The 22806-nt window shown below is 38.3% G+C and overlaps 2 protein-coding genes across 2 annotated transcripts in view; both read left to right on the top strand.

Annotated features, from left to right (window-relative positions):
- Positions 1-22806, top strand: part of PLEKHD1 (pleckstrin homology and coiled-coil domain containing D1) — a 346726-nt gene that overhangs the window by 234464 nt on the left and 89456 nt on the right. The gene's annotated exons all lie outside the window — the stretch shown is intronic.
- Positions 1-22806, top strand: part of SMOC1 (SPARC related modular calcium binding 1) — a 46823-nt gene that overhangs the window by 12069 nt on the left and 11948 nt on the right. Inside the window, exons 5-7 of the mRNA XM_083368967.1 lie at positions 13503-13559; positions 14180-14260; positions 20419-20611. Of these exons, the coding sequence (XP_083225093.1) occupies positions 13503-13559; positions 14180-14260; positions 20419-20611 (331 nt within the window). The remainder of the gene's footprint in view (positions 1-13502; positions 13560-14179; positions 14261-20418; positions 20612-22806) is intronic.

The following is a 22806-nucleotide window of genomic DNA, read 5'->3' as shown; positions in this document are numbered from 1 at the left end:
GACCTTACTGCTATATAGCAGTCATGTGGTAGTAAAGGTAATCAGTATGTCCTTGGGTACCATTTTGTATAAGGTGGCAATCAAATGATAGGGAGTGAAAATGTGGTTTTCCCTACGCCCTGTTTATAATCACTGCACTAGAAAAAAGGGTTAGGGAATTATACACGTAATATACTATGACATTCATTATTGCTTCAAGTTTTCTCTTATAAAAACATGTTGCAAACCTCTATCTGTAGCATAAAGGAGTTTCTTATTTCATCTGCTCCTAAGTTTTGATTAAAGAGGATAATAGAAATTTATTTCTACCTTTCTTGCAAACCTTGTTTCCCTTTGTAATGATTTTGTGCTGCCAAACTGAGAGGGAAAGAGCAAGAAACACCATGGATTCTAAACTGGATCTTCTGCCATTTTGCCATGGGAAGGGTGGAGAAGAAGAGAGGAAAAAAGCAGCATAATTTGTTCAACTCTGGGTTTCAGCGTCTCTCACCTTGGAAGTGAGACTAACAATTGCGGTTTATAAGAATCTCTTGCTCATTCATCTGAAGTCTTGGATTAACCACTTTATGACCTTTAATCCTTCTCATATGTAATTGATGCAAAGCAGAACAGCTCAGCTCTTTTCTGCCATGTGCTGAATGGTGAATGGACTGAAACTTGACAGTATTTTTATGTCTGTTTCCATCGTTTTTTTTGGTCCTGCCCTTTCACTGAACTTTCCCATTTGTTTGCCTGAAAGTAAATGGTCAGAGTTCCCGCCTCCACTTTATCTCTACTGTTACTTACTCTACCTTTTAGAGAGAGCAGCCTTGCAGCTTATTAATGCATACATTTCACTTGGAAGTCTTCTGCCTTACATGCTCTCACCTAGTTTCTTTACCAGTTTGGGGACCTCTTTAATAAGCCTGTCACAATGATTACATATAATATTTCCCAGAAAATTATTAACATTATCCTTAAGTTCCTAATTCTTGCTGATTGAGAGTTAAATATTTTGAAACACAGCAATTTTCTGGTTAAACAGTGAAATATTTGCTCTTGGGTTAAATGTTAGTCTTCCTCCTCAGCCTGCTGACTTGCTTTGAACTTTTAAGTTTTGAGTTTTTCATTTTCTTTCTACAGTTCATGTTTGTGAAACAACTCAGCTTCCATATTTTATTTCGTTCTGGTTATACAGCTGCAATATTTATTTGTTTTTTTTTATTCTGGAACTCGTGTCACTGTTCATAGTATTCTAAGTTTTTATTCAAAAACCATACAAGGTAGGTTGGGCTGAGAAAGAGTAACTGGGCCAAAATCATCTGGTAAATTTCCATGGTTAAGAGTGGACAAGAAGCTGGGTTTTCCTGGTGCCAGTCCAATGCCTTAACCATTACAGCACAGTCGCTTGCTTTGCATGTTAGTATATCAGAGAGTGCAATATTCTGAAATAACTTGATTTATATGAATGGTTTGGTCTAGGATTAATCTCACAAAAGAACACCTCCCAATATTTGCATGTTTTAAAATCTTGTGGTTTGGGGAAAGCTTGACCATCATATAAGAATTTCCAGTCTGAGGAAGTTGATGATCCCTGGCCCAAGAGCCAATAAACAGAAACTAAACAGTTTTGTTATAACTGAGTTGGTTTTTCAGTTGGAAAATTAGGAAGATAGATGAGGTTGCAGTGCTTTGAAAAAAATAATGATTTAAATGCTTCCTTGGTTTAAAGATGTCGCTACGGGAAAGGGCTTACACATTGTTCCAGTTAACTTACCAACTGTTATTTTTTCTAGGCTAAGATACTCTTACCTCTATTACTTTTATCCTAATAATGGGTAACTCTAACACCCTTTGAGCTGCTATTATTTAAGATGGTCTAGAACAGGGCTTTTCAACCTTTTCACCTATTGTACCACGTTTAGGATATGGCAACATCTGAGTACCATGTCGCCTAGCAAGGTGTCAAAAACGTGATGATCAAAAAAAGAAAAAGAAAAAAGTGAAGTACAGGTAGTCCTCAACTTACAATAGTTCACTTAGTGACTGTTTGATGTTACAATGGCACTGAAAAAAGTGCCCCCAAGCCACAGCCGAGCAAGGCACCTGCCTGCCCGCCTGGCGGCGCTCTTCCTCCTGTCTGAGGTTTTCATTGTTGTGAGCATTTCTGTTGAGGATTGGCAGTGGGGGTGGGGTGGGGGTGTTTGGTTTATTCCCCCCATCTGCTGGGTGGTTGCAGCAGGTTTTGGTCATTTCACATGACCCTAGAACACTGTGACCGTCATAAATATGAATCAGTTGCCAAGTGTCTGAATGTAAATCACAAGACCCTGGGGATGCTGCAACATTCCAGCTGATTGGCACTTCTGGGCTCAGAAGACATGTCGGGATGAGTGCTGAGCTCCAGCTGGAGCCTGGCGCTGATCCTGGTGCTTCCACTGAGCCCTGACAGCCCCGAAGAAGTGCTGATCCTGGTGCTTCTGCTGAGCTCTGACAGCCCTGCAGCTCCAGCCATCTCTCACTCAGGCTTGTGTGGTGCTGCCATTCCCCTCCCCCGCTACCACTTTTCTAGGATGGTCGTGTACCACCTGCCAGGTGCCAATGTACCACAGGTGGTCCCCGTACCACTGGTTGAAAAGCCCTGGTCTAGAAGCCGTAAGTTTTGCAGAATGCAACTGTAAAATTGTCAAATGGAATCATATGACACTATAACTTTTTCTAACTTCTTAATTGGTGCACAATTATTTTGTACACCACACTTAAGGAGAGGTGCAGGAAGGAAATAACATTCTGACTTGACAGGTCACTGTGATATGTTCTCTCCCTAACCTAAATTTAACCCTATCTTTTACTATTGCATTTATTTGTCTTATTTTTTTAAAAACATGCATTTGATTGTGGTTATATTTGTTGCTTAATTATAAACAATGGTGAAAACATGTTTCTCCAACCTGTACCTATGGCTAGCTCCCTTTTTTTCTGTAGCTTTTGACTGAAGTGCTATTAGTAGTTGATTTATAAACTTCAACCTTAATCAGTAGCTTCATGCTTTTCTGTGGGCAATATGCAGAAGTCATTTTTTTCTCATGCTATTTACAACAAGGTAGTTCACATTCTGTTTTGTAGAAATTTTGTAAATATCAACGTTGGCACAACATTTTCAGAATTTTTAAAATGTTTGAGGGAAAACAGATACACACCTTAGATGTTCAATCATTCTCTGTTAATTCAATGGAATGTAGCATTCCACAACGGTTAGCAAATTCCAGAAGTTCCAGAATAACTGAATTAACTTTTGACTGCATCTGGAGAGTCTTTCCCCCACTCCCCAAGATAGATTTGTTTATTAAAACTGGAATGTGATGCGATAATTATTTCCCCTGTAGAATATCAGTGCCAATGTAAGATCGTTCTTTTTCTTTGTGTTAAATGAGTTGGAAGCAGAACAGAAAATGTGTTATCTTTGTCTTAGAATTCATGTCAAATTAAATGAATAACTTCATATATGGTTGGTTGCTATCAAAGGTAAATGATCATTGACACAGTCTTGAATATATTTTAATTTCTGTTTAAAAAGAAATAGAATGAAAAACCATTAGATGTGAGTTTTGTAGTTATGTGTCTGAAAAAGAAACACACACACACACACACACACACACACACACACAGAGAGAGAGAGAGAGAGAGAGAGAGAGAGAGAGAGAGAGAGAGAGAGAGAGAGAGAGAGAGGTATGTTTGTTTTCCACTATGCTGAATGGGACAGAATAGCTAGGTTAATTCAGAAACTTTATTTACCTATTTATTATAATTGACTCAGTCTAAAAGAACTCTGGGCAACATTCAAGAATAAGAACAGAAGTTTAAAAGAAAAACATAACATTTTAAAGTAAGCCCTGTAACAGGTAATACCACTGAATCAATTGTTATTGATGGCATACTGGAATTAAAAGGAAAGTGATCTTAAATCTTTAGCTTAATGACCATTGATAAAAAAAACCCTATCTATTCTATGCATTTCTTTAGAAAAAGTCCAGTAGATACAGGACATGAGTTGCATGCCTTGAAAAAATTCTGGAATGATTGTAGAGAAGACATCCTATAAATGGAAAATGAAAAAGTATGCCAGAATTCAGTACTTGAAGATATAGATTGTAAAAGAAATGTTCACCAAAATATGCCCAAATATAAAATTATTTTATTTATATTATTCGGTTGACCAGAATAGAGAACCTAAAGGTCAGTTTCTCCAATGATCTTTAGTACTCCGTGTTAGGTGTGTGCAGAGATAAGTACAGAACCAAAATTTACAAATGTATTAAATTATGTAAATTCCTTGGGGATAGCAGTCCAGGCTGCTTCTGTGGCTCTGGTGTGAGAAGAAAGAAAAAAGTGTGTTTGTGGGAGAGGGCAGGCAGGTGGGTGGGGAGGAAAGAATTGAGAAGCAAAAGTACACTTTGCTGCTATATTTCTTCCTGGCTTCATTGAACACAGCTGGAGATGCAAAGAGGGGTATTATGGCTTCTGAGCATGCAGGTGGCAGATTGTGTCTGGGAGGAATTAGGCCAAAAATTTGGACTATTTATTTAATCCTCAGGAACAGCCTTTTTTCTTGTCTGTTTTTCTTTTCCTGTTGAACAGACTGCTTTACAGTGTGGTAATTAACACATGCAGCCGTGGGTCTTCAGCCATATGGTTGAATTTCAAATGGCCATTGATCTGCACCCCTGCCCCCATTTTGCAACCTGAGGCCTTGAAGATGTGAAGAGGTTTTATGCAGAGGTTTTACTCATGGGGAGGGGGGGAGGAGAGAGAGAGAGAGAGAGAGAGAGAGAGACAGACAGACAGACAGACAGACGAATAGCTTAGAGGCACGATGTGTTCCCTAAAGTGCCCTTTGGTTCATTCAGTCAGGAATAATGGGTCCTGTTCTAATAAAGTTTGCTTACACAAAAACAAGGTTTGCTCACCTTCACATTGTTTAGAACCACAGGGAGAGGGAGATAATTTTTTGCTGCACTAGCACTATTTAAACATTCCCCACTCCTATGTAACAAGTCGTCTTCCACTTGTCTCCATTTGATCTCTGCCTTCATAGACTAGGGCACCAATTAGCTAAAGCTGGTTATGTTTCTATCTCAATTACAAGTAAGAGATGGGGGGGGGGAGAATATTCTGGGGAGACAAAAAAGCCAATTTGATTTTTTTTAAAAAAGAAAAGTGTTGGATATTCTCTGTAGATTAACCTTGCTTTAGAACAGATTTGAACATTATTTTTTCAGGGATTTTCTTCCTGTGGCAGGTTCTAGCGAAGTGTTAGTGGGATGTGAGAGGTTGAATCTTTGGCCCTTGTACAGTGGGGTGCCTCATGGCTCAGGCTTTTCACCTCTCCTTTTAACCATCTATAATAATTATCTACATGAGAATGCTTGGAGAGGTCATCCAACAGCATGGAGCGCAGAATCATCAGCATACAACCTGCTATGCATCTTCATTCCTGGACAACCAAGTGACAATGCCTTGGTGCTAGCCCAAAAAGCCTGTAAGGCACTGATGAGGAGGAATCCGTTTCAGTTCAACCCAAGCAAGATGGAGTGGCTCTGGGGTTTGGTGAAGTATCATTTTTACTCTTGTTGTCATGGTTACTCCACCAGACAGAGCTGGTAATGCAGCCTTGTAGGCTCCTCCTGGACTCTCGACTCCTGCTCAGATTTGCACAGATTCACCTTGTGTGCCAGTTGCTCCCATTCTTGAATCAGGAGTTCTTGATCATGGTGTTTCATGCCCTGGTCACTTCCTGGCTGGGTTTTTGCAGAAAATGGGACAGCCTTTGAGCTGCATTGGCTTATAGTTTCTTTCATGATACTGGTTAGCGTCTTTAAAGACCTGAATTGCACAAGGCTAAGTTATCTGTAGGATCACTTCTCCTACCTACTCACTAGATCTGATGTGTGTGTGCTTCAAATCCTTTCCTTCAGACCTTACTCTTTGGAACATCCCCCCCCACAATATCTGATGGGGCTTCTATCTAGCCTTCTGAAAAGCCATAAAGCCCTGCCCCCCCCCAGCATTGAGATAGTGTGAAGCTGGAGCCCAGAAGAGTTTTGGGAGATATGGTGAAGTTGGGGGCCCTAAGAGTTTACTGTGCTCTTTTTTAATTCTTTTTTTTACTATTTTTAATTCTTGTTTGTGAGCTGTCCATGGTTATATTACATAAGGTTGGCAGCTATATAAATCTGTTAAATAAAATCAAATAAATAAACACACTTGCATGGAAACATCTCTCCATGAGTTCTAGCTACATTTTAAAGTTATTCAGATCTTGGCATCTGTGGCTTCCAAGTATAGTGTCTGGGCTTCTGCAGGGTTTTTCTTAGTGTGCCCTATTGAGTGTAATTCAAATGGTTGGGTTTTTACACTGTGGCAAATCATAAACCATGATTTATAAACTGAAGTGGCAGGGTTTACATTTCACACTGTTGGGCTAGGTTTCATATCTTTTGCCCGAAACTGCTTTTTATTTGCTTGGAAGATATGAACTACTCTAGTTAAGAACTATACAGTTCCATGGACTCTAAGAGCCTAACATCAGGAAAGTTTAAATTTTGTTTTGAAAAACAGTGAAAATTGTAGACAGTTTTTTTTGTGAGTACCGTGTTTCCCCGAAAGTAAGATCTGTTCCGAAAATAAGCCCTAGCTTGATTTTTACACGTGCACCCAATATAAGCCCTATGCCCAAAATAACCCCTAGTTTTGGGGTGAGGCCCATGTGTAAAAATCAAGCTAGGGTGGGGGTGGGGAGGTGGAGGTGCCACACGGGCCCCACACCTGCTTTCCTTAGGATGGCAGCAGCCAGGCCTCCCACACCCCAACACCTGTTGTGCTGCTGCCTGAATTTTTATGTGGCCGCTTGCAGCCGCACACCATGTGACACATCATGCCACTGCCTCTGGTTGCAGTAGGAGGCTCTGAGGCTTGTCGCACCGATTGCACTGCTGCCACCACTCAGGGCACAATGCCTGTGGCACACCTCACCAGTTGCACTGCTGCCCGCTCGCTATCGGAGCAACAAGCCTCCTGGTCTCCTGCCACAACTGGCAGCACCAGTACAATTGGCGCGATGCAGCATGTGGCTTCCTGTTCACAGTTGTAGCTAACTCCTGCAACCAAACATTCACTTTTACAGTGACTGTATACACTGCTTGTCTTCCTTTGAGTTATAAAGCTTCTGACATTATTGAAAGTAGGACTTCAGATTTCTAAAGACAGTGCAGATATGTCATCTTGGGGATGGGTTTGGGGGGGTGGGGAGGGAGAGAGAGAAACTATGCAAAATTATGCCTATTGTATTTGCCTCTAGAAACCAAAAGACATCTAGCTCTAACTGCCAATATTCTTTTTTGTTCAGAAAGGCCAGAACACATATGGATGTATTCATTCACTCTTAACATATGCAAATAGTCCGAGTTTTGTAATGTACTTTGCAAACCTAAAAATAAAAAAAAACATTTTTTATGAGGAAAATATTTAAAGAATGCATAAGTGGACGAAACAGTGCAAAAGGCATTAAATTTGTTTGCAGCTTTAGCAAAATTGCAAATAAAATTGCATATATTTGGAGAAAAATGCTCCAAATGCTAGTATGAAACTTTGTTTCAAATCTCAAATTGCTAAATGGGATGGAATGCCTCACTGTACAAATGAGAAAATAAAGAATTTAGATAATTGACACAGATTGACTTACAGAAATGAGAAACTGAAAGAAATAACTATTGGCTCACCCATTCTTTGTCTCACATGGAGCAGACTTTAATAGAAGTGCATTAGCAAATGGAGGGCATAATGTAAAAAAAGCCAGAGGACTAAGGAATGTTATATACACAATCTGTGCTATTATAAGCTTTACAGTAGATTTCATACAGTATCTCTGTAGCTGTTAATTGGATACAGGTAGTCCATGACTTGCAACCACAACTGAGCCCCAAGGCAGCTGTTTAAGTGAATTGTTTCTCATTTTGCAACCTTTTTTTGTTGCCACAGTTGCTAAGAGAATCACTATAGTTATTAAGAGAATTGTGAGATCGTTAAGCAAACCTGGCTTCCCCCATCGACTTTTCTTGTCAGAAGCTCTCTGAAAAGATTGCAAATGGCAATTCTGGGACCCTGGGATGTTGCAAGCATCATAAATATATACCAGTTGCAAGTGCTCAAAGTTTGATCATGTGACTGTTGGGGAGGCTGCAACAGTCAGAAGTGTGGGAACAGGTCAGAGGTCACTTTTTCAGTATTGTAACTTTGAATGATTGTTAAACAAATGGGTGTAAGTTGAGGACTATCTGTACCTAATTCCTATGTAATTTGGGAATAAATACAAATAATTTCCTTCAATAGCTATGCACGATCAGCATGGCTGTCAGATGCGATTATCATTTTAAATCACACTGTTAGCTGAATTGCTGCATGGTCCTAAAGCAGAGGCCCCCACAACCTTTTGGGCACCAGGGACCGATTCCGTGGAGAAAGGTTTTTCCATAGACCAGAGGGGGCGTGGTTTTGTGTGCTGCCTGCATCCCATGGATGGGGCTTTGCTTGTTTGGCCGCTGGCATGCCGCGGCCCGGTACTGGTCCACGGACTAGGGGTTGGGGATCCCTGGTCTAAAGCCATATGGTAAAGCTTGGCAATTGAACTTCAGTGCCATGTCACTTGTACCCAGGATTTTAGGAGTCAAAGATTTTCAAAGCAATGCCCAAAGGATGCCATTTGTAAGAAGAAAAACAGCAGATATTGGTCCTTTTGACATATCCCTTTTAAAGAATTTCTATCAGAGAGAGAGAGAGAGAGAGAAAGAGAGAGTGCTTTGTCTGCAGTCAGAATAAACTCATTGTACACACAGACAATTAACTCTTCAAGTGATTTGCCAGCCTCTTTAAAGCCACTATAGGCTACTTTTCTGTTTTGAGTTCTATTCAGACACTTAAGCACACCATTTTTGTTTTGTTTATTATTCAAAAAAAGAAGAAAGTCCTTCATCAGAATAGTTGGAGCGGATCAACATTGTGCTTCCAATGGCATTTATCTCCAGCCAGCAGTGAATATGTCAATCAGAAATCAAAAAGCCAAACAGATGATGCTTTGAATTGTGTCATCAGGGGTCGAAGGGACTTCCAGCTGCCTATGCATGGGACAGCCTTTCTTGCACACCAAAGAATTGTGCTGTCTGTTGCAAACACATACTCACTATGCTGAATTACAAAGCCTTTGAAGCATGAAGAATATTCCCAGTTCACTTTGTTCATATCAGTGCCCCTGCAAGGGAGCTCTGAGGAGGGCGAGGGAAAAGGAGAGTGGGCTGATGTATTCTAGAAATACTTTCTGCCTTGGTGGATGGTTCTTACATCATGTTGCCTCAATTTTCACTGACAGTGTTTGTAAGAAGCAGATACAATTTATTTCAGAATTTTGGATGTCGTGTTCATCATGTTTTGATTGATAATGATGATTGATAATTATGCTCTGAATCCCCGTTTAACCTCAAAATAACAAACAAGTTTGTAATCTTTTTTTGGCCTCTGGGCATAATTAGAGTTTTGGACAAAAAAAAAATCCATTCTGGCCATTTCCACAAAGTGACTACTATGAAGGATGTTGTTAGTGTCTTCTTCATGTTTTGATTGATAATGATGATTGATAATCATGCTCTGAATCCCGTTTAACCTCAAAATAACAAACAAGTTTGTAATCTTTTTTTGGCCTCTGGGCATAATTAGAGTTTTGGACAAAAAAAAAATCCATTCTGGCCATTTCCACAAAGTGACTACTATGAAGGATGTTGTTAGTGTCTTCTTGCTGCTTCTGTGAACATATTTTCATGTTCCATGTAGTTGGTTCTTTTTATTTCTTCCTCTTTCCTAAGGCTTAAATCACAACTTCATCCAATTTCATAGCTGTAGTTCCCTAATATTTATTTCAACCTATCATGGGTTCTTGTGTCTGACATAAATCCTCAGCATTTAACAGCGGCTGTTTCCTTGCTTGTATTCAGAAACAGATTGAATAGAGGGGAAATAGGTTTGGGGCTGACAGCTGTGGCATCTACAGTTCTATAATGAAAATTACAGACCAACCTTGGTCAAGTTCCCTTCGTCCAGTGTGCTCCCACAGGGAGGGTCTCCTCAGGGTGCCGCCTGTGAAAGATTGCCGGCGGACAATACCCAGGGGGAGGGCCTTCTCTGTGGGTGCGCCTGCCCTCTGGAACTAGCTGCCCGTGGAGCTTAGGACTGTCCCCGACCTTCGTTCATTTCGCCGGGACCCGGCCCAGGCTGAGAATTTTAATTGGGGTTTTTATTTTTTAGGGTTTTGATTTAATCTTTTTAAATTGTTTTTAACTTTTGTATCAATCTTTGTTTTAAATACCCTGTAAACCGCCCTGAGTCCTTCGGGAAAGGGCGGTATATAAATCCAATAAAATAAAATAAATAAATAATAAACCTCTTGTGATATCTCCTTATGTGAAAGGAATCCTTATCCACTGGCCTTCTAAATATCTTTCATGCTATCTGTTCATATTGCTGCTTTTTTATAATTTCTGCTTCTTCTTTAGAATAGTTGCTTTTGCTTTTGTATCTTTGCTTTTGCTTTTGAATGTTACATCGATGTGTTTGTTTTATAGCTTTCCTTTCTATTGTCTCGCTCTGGGCTCATTGCTAATTGCCATTTTAGAGCATTGACTTTAAGGTGTATTACTTCTCTATTAATAAAGGAGAATATTAGTTCAGGATTGAAATGAAGGGGGTTCTTGGTGCTCTTTGAGCTTGGTTGTTTTCTTGCAGACTTTCATTACCCAAACTAAGTAACACCAACAGTGTTAGCCTAGCACAAACATGTCAAACACAAGGCCCAGGGGCCAGATCCGGCCCGCGAAGTGCTTTCATGTGGCCCGCGAAGCCATCCTGGAAACAGTGAGGGAACGGCTCCCACTGCCTTGGCCCTGGCCCAGAGACCATCCTCCTGCCAGAAACCCTCAGATCTGTCCCACTCCTGCCCAGGCCCCCATAGGCACCCTTGATGCGAATGATGTAGAGCTGTCCATGCCCACCCAGTAGGCCATATGCACCCTAGCCACGCCCACCCAGTAGGCCACGCCCACCCAGGCAATACCCACCCGGCCCCCTGAGGGCAACCGCAATGCTGATGCGGCCCTCAATGAAATTGAGTTTGACACCCCTGGCCTAGCATGAATGATGTTACTTAATTTGAGTAATGAAAGATCTGCAAGAAAACAACCAAGCTCAGAGAGCACCAAGGACCCCTTACTTCTCTACCTTTTTGGAAAATCCCAATTCATCAGTGGTGGGATTCAGATATGTGAACAACTGGTTCTCTGTGTGGATGCCACTTCCGGAAGTCCATTCTGGGTGCTGGGCAACAAAAAAATAGCTACCAGTTCTGCCGAAGTGGTACGAACCGGCTGAATCCCACCACTGCAATTCATGGTCCTGAGTATCAACAAGGAGAAAAAAAAACGTGTCATGCCTTACATGTACACAGATATGTGAATGTGACAATACATGTACATTCTAATAAAAGTGAAATTCACAGCTATGAAAATTGAACAAAATAAAATACGTTTTTTAAAGTAGTATAAATCTTAACCCATCCTGATTAAATCCTGCAATACTATAACATGTAACGTACATTTTAATCACCTTTTCTACATATATATATATTTTAAAAAATATTATTACGATAGTTATATAACTCTTCCCTTCTCCCAGCTCTTGCTATTTCTTTGTGGGTAATCGGTGCACTGAATCAATATTTTTAAAATAAAATGTCTGCAAAACTCAACATTAGTTACTAACAATCAAAAACTGAGGAAAATTCTGCCTTGCACACTAAGTATTCTGTTATGGTTCTGTACTGTATAGAGGTTTGGGTATTTAAGGATTTTATATGTGTCCAGGCATTTATTTACTTGCTTGTAACAAATATCCCAAAATGCCAGTTCAGATGGATGGATGGATGGACCTATCCATTCATTCATCCATGTTCTTAGTTAATAAAAAAGAGCCTTGGTGGAGCAGTGGGCTAATGCCTCCTTAAGTAACACCAGCTGCCTGCAATTAGTGCAGGTTCGCATCCCACCAGGCTCAAGGTTGACTCAGCCTTCCATCCTTCCGAGGTAGGTAAAATGAGGACCCAGATTGTTGGGGGCAATTAAACTGACTTTGTAATAATGCCACTGGGGGGGGGGCGAAAGCCCTAATAAGCAGGCATATACATAGAATGAAGGCTATTGCTAAGCACATTGATTTGTGCTTTAAATTGTAAGCCGCCCTGAGTCTTCAGAGAAGGGCGGGATATAAATGGGATTTAAAAAAAATACATAGGAAGGAGGAAGGGGTGTGTATCTCTTTCCATGTTTATTGAAGTACATGCAATGGAGCACTACAATGACAATATTGTACTGCTGATATATGTAAAATGGAGACCTCACAGTCTAGACCCAATGTTTGTAAAGTGAGACAAGAAGCTAATATGGCTTTATTTCTAGGCATCTGTGGACAGAAACCGAAGATTAATGTAAGCAATTCCTTCATTCTGTAGTGAATTTTAATATAATTTAAATGTTCTTTGATGTAAGCTAGAATTACAAACATGTATGAACAAAGAAAGGGAACAATAATGTATTTTATTTATTTATTTATTATTTATCCATCCTCTTTCTCAACCACTCATCTCCCTCAGAGAGTGACTCTGGGTGGTGTACAATATGTTTTAGATACTCTTCTGTTATAATTTACATTAGTATCAAATCATTTACATTATAAACTTTAGAAATAATATGGTCATGACCAACTTTTTTCTGAACTTTTCTGAAAACGTGATTCTAAATTTAATGCCGATAAGGTTAAAAGATTAAGAGTCTTCAAACAAAACTAATAAAAAGTACTTGGGAGAGCTGGGATTTTGCAGTCAAGTTGTTTGTTCCAATTCTCCTGTCCATTATTTACCAGGATGGGAAAGGCTCCATAAATCCAGCTTTTTGGTGCAGAGAGTTGTATACGAGTTTGTGAATGGACTCTGTTCCTACAGTCCCAGAAACTTTTAGAGATGATATATTTTGAGGTCACTATACCCACAAAATCTTGTAACATCTTAGAAGAGGTCCTTAGGAAGGGCTAACTAATGTGAAATAAACTTAGTGCACCTGAATGATTTTCATACTTCAGCAATACAGAAATTGTTGATGATAAAAGTATAAGCAGGAATATTAATCTACTTTAAAAAATAGAATTAAAGAAGTATTTCAGTATTTTGTTAACCTTTTAGCCAGTTCCATAAAGTTGTTTGCCTTTATGTTCTGATTTGTACTTTTTTCTGTCTCTGTGTATGTCTGATTTTCTTCTGATGGACTTGGCCGGGCCATGTAAAAATCCCAAATTATTCAACAGTACTGGAGAGTAGATAGTATTTACCTCAATAATGGTAGTTTCTTTTCAATTTTTTTTAACTCTCAATTCAGATGATGGTTCAAAACCAACACCCACCATGGAAACACAACCAGTTTTGGATGGAGAAGGTAAGAGCCTCTGAAGTAGCTTTTTTGATTTATGCTATCTCTAAAATGTAATGTTCTGTAAAGAAAATGTGAGGCATGGCTATGTATTATTCAAAATATTACTTTAAGACAAATTGTGTTTTAGATAATTGCTTTTTATACACATTATTTCTTTGTGGATTTGTCGGAATCATGGTGAGATAATTTTGTGACATGATGGCAAAAGAAAATTAATATGAGAGTTTTGACATTAGAAAAGAAATTCAGGTTATATGATATTCTTTATTTTACATTTTGCTAAAACTCCTGCAAAGTCTGTATTTTGAATACAAAATTTATTATTTCCTAATTCTTCAGACATTCTCAAGGTTGCCCACTTCAATAATGAAACAGCAGATTTACATTTGAAAATGGGACATTTTGGGAAATTTCACACACAAAGCAATTGAAAATAATAACTTTTTTACTTTCTGATTATCTTACTTACCTATCTACCTACCTACTTATATTGGTATTTTATTTAATATGATTTTAATGTGCATTGTTTTTTATTATGATCATCTCCTGGGTCTCATGGTACTTTTAATATAAATAATGATCTATTTTTTTAAACAAATTATAAGCCTATCCTTGTGTTTCAGAAATTACAGCCCCTACACTTTGGATTAAACACTTGGTCATCAAAGATTCCAAACTGAACAGCTCTAGTATGAAAAATTCAGGTACTGCTTTTTTTAAAAAAAGAGATTTAAACTTAAAGGGAAGGGTATATATATTTCCTCATTTGTGTACAAACGATAAACACATTGCTAAATAAATACAATTTTATTGAAATTTGAAACAAAAAATATTTTTTTAAAAAAAGTATGATAAGATAGACTAAAAATTTTGGCACTGAGGTTATCATATGCACAAAGATGGAAAGATTTGGTATTTACTGACTATGAAGGAATGATTGGTGAAAGTTGATGGAATTTGCAGACATGGCCAAATTGACTTCTTTGATCAGAGAAAAGACAATTAACTAAATTTATTGCTGATTAGAAATCCCCTTGTAGATATTTTGTGTGAAGCAGAAAAAAATGAACATTTTTATGATTATAGATTATAGGGTGGATTATAGAAAGAAGAGAGTTGTGTAAATTTATACTTGTGTTTATAACTGCTGTAAAGAAAATTGGAAGAATTTCTTTGTATTTCTTTTCTTTCTTTTCTAATTTTGTTTCATTTTCTTGCACATTTAGTTTTCTCTTTTTATTTTATTTTATTTTTCTTACTGCATATTAGCTTATATTAGTTTTTATCTTCCTTTTAAAAAATTGGATTTAATTGCATTTAAATAATCAAATAGTCTATAACAAATTGTATCTAATGATGGTCATTGAGGTGTATCTTTTCAGTGTAGGTCTGGCATTCATGTTTAGTGTGAGTCATTCTTGAGCATCATATCATCTGGATAGTCAATATTTAGTATGAAAGGAAGCTTCTGCTACTTCTGGCATAAGAACTTCAATTTCTTGTTTTTGGTTGGATTTTACCATGTTTTCCATTTTAAGGAATGTAGTTAGTTTATTAATATAAGTTCTGTTTTCTAAACTTGTTTGCCTCTTGCTACTCTGACATTAGAATTATACCTTTATTTTGCTGCATCTTTATGAACTGAAATAAATTTTAGTTGTAAAACAATGTGTTCTTTAAAAGGATGTTTCTTATAGAATAAAGTATTTAATTATTTCCATTTATAAATTTATTATTTATTTATTTATTTATTATTTGGATTTATATACCGCCCCTCTCCCGAAGGACTCGGGGTGGTGTACAGGGCAATTAAAACACTATATACAACACATAATATACAAAAATTAAAATAAATTAAACCAAGTAGCCCTAAACAATAAAACACAATAAATCCTTATATCCTCACTTGGAAGAGCATTCCAGAATCCAATGGGGTTTGTGTATGTGTGCGTATGTGTATATATCTATCTGTATCTGTATCTGTGTATCTGTATCTGTATCTATCTCTGTCTCTATATCAATACAGTAATGGTGAATATCTGTAGCTCGGGTATAGGATGAGGGTGAAGGTTTGTTCTCAGAGCTTGTGGGTTGGTTCCTGAACGTTTCGTTACCATGCTAGGTAACATCCTCAGCAGAGTTAGGGGATGTCAGTGTTCTTCTGTTTATAAGGGCTTCAGGTGTGGGTGTGTCAAATGAGGGTCTGTGATGGGTCTTGTGATGGGGGAGGTTACATCAGCTCAGGGTCATTGGGAGGTGAACTGGTGTGGGGGGGCTTGCCTGGGTTGGTTAGATGAACTCATGAGCATGGCGGGTGGTAATGTGGCCTATAATTTTTGTGTTGCTCCAGTTTAACTTGTGCTGCTTGCTTCATGAGTTCATTGAAGCCTGGCACTCCACAAACAATTCCATCAACAGACACATTGACTTATAACCAGCCTACAAATCCCTCAGAATCCAAATCAACCACACAGCCAACCAGAGACAGCACCAACCCACAATGAAATACACAAGACCCCTCCCACCAGCAGTTCACCTCCCAGTGACCCTGACCTGATGTAACTTCCCCATCACAAGACCCATCACAAGACTCACTGATGACTCACACCTGTCCCATCACAAGACCCATCACAGACGCTCACTTGACACACCGACACCTGAAACCCTTATAATTTTATTTTATTTTATTTTTATTTTAATTCCATTTATATCCCGCCCTTCTCTGAAGACTCAGGGCGGCTTACAAGCTTAGCAGAAGAACATTGACATCCCCTAAACTCCGCTGAAGATGTTACCTAGCCTGGTAATGAAATGTTCAGGAACCAACCCACAAGCTTGGAGAATGAACCTTCACTCTCATCTATATCTATATATATCTATATATCTCTGTCTCTATCTGTCCATACACACAAACACATACACATATATCATGAATTTGAATCACAAAATTTAATGTTCTCATTTGTGGATATAGAACTACATTGGCTAGGAATCAGTGGAATTTGTATCTGCCATAGATGGAGATAGCAATTTGTTGTAAGTCATAGTGCAAGGATAAATAACCGATTCCTGATCACTTACAGGTTATGTATTCCTTCCCCTGATAGTTTCTTAACACCCCTAGAATATATTATTTGGATTAAATAATGGCTTCTTCTATAAAAGCCTTGGACTTCTTCCTTATTCTTTTATTGTGAAATTATTTGGGTTTGGCTAAAGACAGGTTTCAACCATGTAGTCATTCTACACTGTTAGCCTTTAAAGAAAACCACAGGATGATGTAATGATGAGACAAATGGAAATATAAACTGCTCTTTGAAAGCCAGCAGTAGCAGTCAGGTAAATATGTTACAGTTGCTAATGATTTGTACATTACGTTATTTGGAAGGAAGACTGAGTAATCTATTAGGGTTAGAAGCTGGATACAGGTATATGTTTGTCTTTTTGTTTTTTTAAAAAAATCACCTCAGCCTTGGCATTTATTTCTAAAACCGTGCTATTTGATCATGTTCTACTCTGGCATTCAGAAATCATTTGGGTACCTTTTGTAAACTAAAAACATAAATTGACAGAAATGTTTTTTTATCGTATGAATTAAGCATGCAAAATTCAAGAATTAATTGATAATAATAAACACTGAAGTCAAAAAGAAGGTTAGAAGCGAATACATCATTTGACTAAACAAGATCTTAAAGTCCAAACTCAGTGGAGGAAATACTATCGAGGCAATTAATATTTGGGCAATTCTAGTCATGAGATACACAGCTGGAATAGTGGACTGGACTTGAGCAGAACTAAAAGCCCTGGATAGGAAGACTTGAAAAATAATGACAATGAATCATGGCTTCTTACCAAGGAAAATATGGGTGTGGAATGTTGCAAATACACCAGACAGTTGAAGAAGAAAAAAAGGCATGGGAAGAATATTTGAAGGATGCTAAAGAAGATGCACTGAAGCTAGTATACCAGGAAGACTTATTGAGTATTGGAGAAAACAAACTAGCCTTCAAGAATAACAAATGCAAAGTAGAAAATAGACATGGCAAGGTAAAACATGACATGGCCAGCCCAAAATATTAAAAAAAATAGGCAAGGCATATATAACAAGACCTGTCAATGGCTAAAAGATGGGAAATTGAAAAAAAGAAATAGAGGAGCTAAATTGGGCTGCACAAGACCAAGCCTTAAGAACAAATGGATATAAAACCAGAACTGAGAAGGAAGCCATAGACAGCAAATGCTGCCTCTGCAAAGAAGCTGAAAAATCATGGACCACCTTGTCAGCTGCTGCAAGAAAATCACACAGGCTGACTACAAACAACGGCATGACAAAGTAGCAACAATGGTGCATTGGAAGATCTGCAAGAAATACCATTTGCCTGCAAGCAAGAACTGGTGGAAGAATAAAATAGAGAAAGTAATAAAAAAATGAAGAAACTAAATTTTAAGAATTCAAATTACATTTGAATGAAAGACTGCATTTCTGGTGTAAAAATAATTACCATATGTATAATTTCACTGAAATGATTGCAGTATACAGTAAGTTGAATTGATTTCAGTTCCAAAGTACATGGAAGATTTTAGAGGAAATCCTGCCATTAAATGGGCAATGATAGAAAAACAACTTATGACCCACCCTTCAACAGTATTAGGCTTCCAAATGCAACTTAAAATGCTGTGGCTAATCCATAAACCATTTTATGACTTGGTTCCAAGCTGCCTACAGGATTGCATTCTTCCATGGGAAGTGGCCCGGCCCAGTGGTGGCTGGGGAATTCTGGGAGTTGAAATCCACCGGTCTTAAAATTGCCAAGTTTGGGGGGCCCTGCTTTAGAATTACCTATTACAGCCTTTTGGCCTTGCTGCTTGTCATGCTAAAACCAATAGAGAGAATTGAATCATCTGCTTTGGACTCATTTGCCAGTTCTACACTTTGTTGGAGAAAAGTGATTGAGTTAAAGCACCATATTCATTTTAAGCTACTACCAAGTTGTTTTTAGCTGACTTTGGCTGTTTTCAGATGTTAAGCAGGGTTATCCTGACTTGTATAGGTATTCCCCGACTGAAAACATTTCATTTAGTGACTATTCAAAGTTGCAACGGCACTGCAAAAAGTGACTTATGACCGTTTTTCAACTTACATCTGTTGCAACATCACCTTGGTCTCATGATCAAAATTCAGATGCTTGGCAGCTGGTTCATATTTATGACGGTCACAGTGTCCTGGGGTTTTGTGATCAGCTTTTGCGACCTTCTGACAAGCAAAGTTAATGGGAAGCCAGATTCACTTAACAACCGTGTAACTAACTTAACAACTGTAATGAATCACTTGGCACAAAAATGGGGAAAAATTCACTTAACAAATATCTCATTTAGCAACATTAAATTTTGGGCTCAATTGTGATAATAAATTGAGGGCTACCTATATATGGATTGGGGACCACCTGGAAATTCCAAGGCAGGTGAACAGATTTGGAATGTAACACTGCCAAAGACTGGATGGACACAATCATCAAGAATCAAACTCAACCTGAGGAGCTTTATCTTTAGCCCTTGAAAATGTGTGAAAATTTCAAAGAGTTTGAAGAAGCTGCTAAAAGTGCTAAATGGTGAGGTTTATTTAAAATGTATAGTGCTTAAATTGCAAGATTTTTACTGCTTTCCAATTAGTTTCCAAGTCCAATTTAAGGTCTATTGAAACTATTCAAAGCACTAATGTTGTGGAGTTTGAGAAGCTTATTTGAAATAGAATCTGGAGTGTAACTGAAACAGCTTTTATTCTACAAACAAAATATAAGGCAAATTGTGACATCAGTGCTTTTATTTGAGTTGCGATGACCTGTGTCCTTTCCATCTGTTTCTGCCAGAGAGAACAAGTCCTTTTTCTAATAGATGACCATCTGCATTTGCTTCCTCCTTTTCTGTGTCCATCATTCAGTTATCCGTAGAATAACATGTCATATATTTCCCAAGAAGAAAAACACAAGTTAGAAATATCAGGATTTGCTTTTGTTTGACCTCAGCACTCAAATTCCTCTGAAGAAATCTGGCCACCTAGGGCTACACACTTCTGTAGATTAAATGGCTGGAAGTGTAGAATCTAAGTCAAGATAAACGTCATTTATTTGTCCCTATAAATATGTTATAGCTAACCACTGATTTACAACTGAGAGTTGTAAATCATCCCAAAGTGGCCAGATCTCAAAAGGCCATGAACCACTTGAAAAGGTTTTACTGAGAGCATACTGAACTTGCAGTGGCAATGGAGAAGAAAAGAAAGAATATTTTCTCCTCTGCCTTCACCATTGCCATAAAATAAGTTTTACCATGAATGCTTACCAGCAGAGTTCAGTCAGATTTTATCAGTGTTTGATCAGATTTAGTCAATTTTTCTCCCATCTGCATTTTATTTTTTCCTCCTGTATTCACTCATGTTCATGGAAATAAACAGTGCTTCCTTTTCACAAACAATGCATTAAAGATTCATACATCTAGAATTTTTTTCAGTTCCAGTAGAGGATTTTTCATCCCCCCCACCCCTCCATTTCTTATTATCAAAACCAATGAATAGAAACCCAAGCAAACTGTTGAAGGGTTACTCAATTTGCTTTCTTTCTATTTCAATAAGTGAACAGCAGGGCTTCCTTTGACAGAAAAGATGCAAGTTACAATCAAGGAAGCAGCTATTGAACAAGCTATAGGCCTGGTTCAGGTTAAATCTAAACTGGTCTAGCTGTGATTTGATATATGAACCAGGTGGGAATTTATTTTGTTTTGCTTTGTTTTTAAGGTGGGAGCCTGATAAGATGGGAGCTCCTGTAAAACTTCCAGAATAGCCCTGAATTCACGATTTCTTTTTCAGAGAAAATTAATTCATGTGACCAAGAAAGGCAGAGTGCACTTGAGGAAGCCAAGCAGAATCCGCGTGAAGGAATTGTTATCCCTGAATGTGCCCCTGGAGGACTGTACAAACCGGTGCAGTGTCATCAGTCCACTGGCTACTGCTGGTGTGTTCTGGTAGACACAGGTCGCCCCTTACCTGGCACTTCCACCCGGTAAGAACAATTGGCTTCCAATTTCACCTTTAGATGAAATCAAGTCACAGCATGGAGGTGGAACGGGTTTTTGAGGAAGCAATCACTAAAGAGGATTTAGATCAAGGGTGCATAACCTTTTTCAGCCTACAGTCCGATGAAATGTAGCATCCCTCTATAAGTATGAAACAGATAAAATAATCACCATTTAATTTGTTTTGTGTCTGAAATGCATGTATAAATGCTTAATTAGTGATTAAATTGGAGAAAAATTTGCTAGCTTAAAAATTGTAATTATTTTGTTTACTTCCAGCCAGGTTTCAATCTATAACATAAAATTCGTTAATGATTGTTGATATTTTATTAAAACAAATGACTCTTTTAAAATTTCCTATTAATTGGGAAACAAATATTAGATTGAAGCCCTATATAATTCTTTTGAGTTTAGATAATCCAAACTTGCAAATAACTGATTAATACATGGAGTTTGACTTTTATTTATTTTCCTGGGATCTTCTGTTGGAATACCCTGGCCCATATTTACTGCGCCCTAGTAAAAGAATCCTTTTAGAATAGAATAACAGAGTTGGAAGGAATCGTGAAGGTCATCTAGTCCAATCCCCTGCTCAAGCAGGAGACCCTACAATTTCTGTCAAGTGGCTGTCCAGTCTCTTCTTGAAAGTCTCCAGTGATGAAGCACCCACAACTTCTGACGGCAAACTGTTCCATTGGTTGATTGTACTCATTGTCAGAAAATTTCTCCTTATTTCTAGGTTGAATCTCTCCTTGATCAGTTTATCTGTCTCTACATTCTTTTTGTGGCTTTCAGAAGTTTGATAGTTAACAGTAAGATTTTTTTTTTACAGAAACATCTTAAGCCTTTAATATTGTAGTACAGTTAGTCCTCGCTTACTAACCAATTATTCAGTGACTGTTCTAAGTTGCAGTAGCACTGAATGAGTGGTATTTATGCTTGGTCCGAAGACTGTTATTCAGGCACTTGTCAACTGACAGTCACAGGACAGTTGTAGTGCCCCACGGTGATTGCTATTTGCGATTTCCTGTCCTGGCTTCCAACAAGCAAAGTCAGTGGAGAAACTGACAAGGAAGGTCAAAAGTAAATCTCCCTGGCCTTCCTGTCCTCATACAGCAGGGTAACCTTTTTCTCCTGATCTCCCTGGACCACACTTGGCCTGCACCAGGCCCTCCCCTGCCCCCCCCTCGTACTACTACTTTCCTTATTTGGGACTCCCACTGTTTTCCACTTAGTGTCTCACACGTCTTAGGGTTATGGCAGCAACTGGGACTGCATGGATTGTCATCAGTGGTGTCATGAGACACCACTCTTTACAATCACATCACTTAGCAACAACAACAATCCCGATCTCAATCGCCTTTGTAAACTGAGGAGTACCTATATTTACCTACAATTAGCTTTTGGTTACATTTTATCTCTTAACATGTTTCAGTATTATTATTGAAATGGGTATAATTTTTCTTGATTGTATTTTTTGCTGGTCTGTGACCAAAATAAAGATTCAGTTAACACCGCATGAATAATAATAAAAGAATTTGTTATTTTTGCTATTTTTATTGAAACCCGCAAGGCTTCTTATAACATATAATAAAACATAAAACATAGATACAATTAAAATGAAGATTTAAATAAAATTAATATTGTTAAACTTGGCTAATGATTAATGGGAACGGTAGTTTTTAATAGGTATTTTATTGAGAGACATCAGAGTTGAATGAACTAACCTGGGGAGAGCATTTGATAGTCACAGAAATAAAAAAGGCCCTCTCCCATGTGCCAAATAACTCTGCTAATCTTCAGAAGGACCTTTCCTGTTGATTTGGGTATATTCCTTGTGGGAGAGATGGTTCCTCAGATAAAGAATCCAAACTGTTTAGAACCACCTCATCTGATAGGCAGATGGTAGCCAAGGTAGATATCTCATGTGGTTCTGGGCGATTCTTGCATCTTGTTGTGATCAGCAGCCTAGTTATTGCATTTTGTCCTAATTGTAATTTTTAGCTCTTTGTAAGAAATATTCCCATATCAGTAGTGGATCACCATGCAACTGGCTCAAGAAGAGTAGCAGTTGGCACTAGTGGCAATTGTGCAAATATCCTCCTCATCACTCCAACCACCAAGTACAGTGACAGATGGGTTCATAGAGTATCCCAAACTGCAAAGTTCTTTTTCTGAGGCA

Source organism: Vipera ursinii (assembly GCF_947247035.1).
Source record: "Vipera ursinii genome assembly, chromosome: 1".
Lineage (NCBI taxonomy): Eukaryota > Metazoa > Chordata > Lepidosauria > Squamata > Viperidae > Vipera > Vipera ursinii.
The sequence above is the reverse complement of the archived record's forward strand: the minus strand, read 5'-3'. Positions and strand labels throughout refer to the sequence as shown.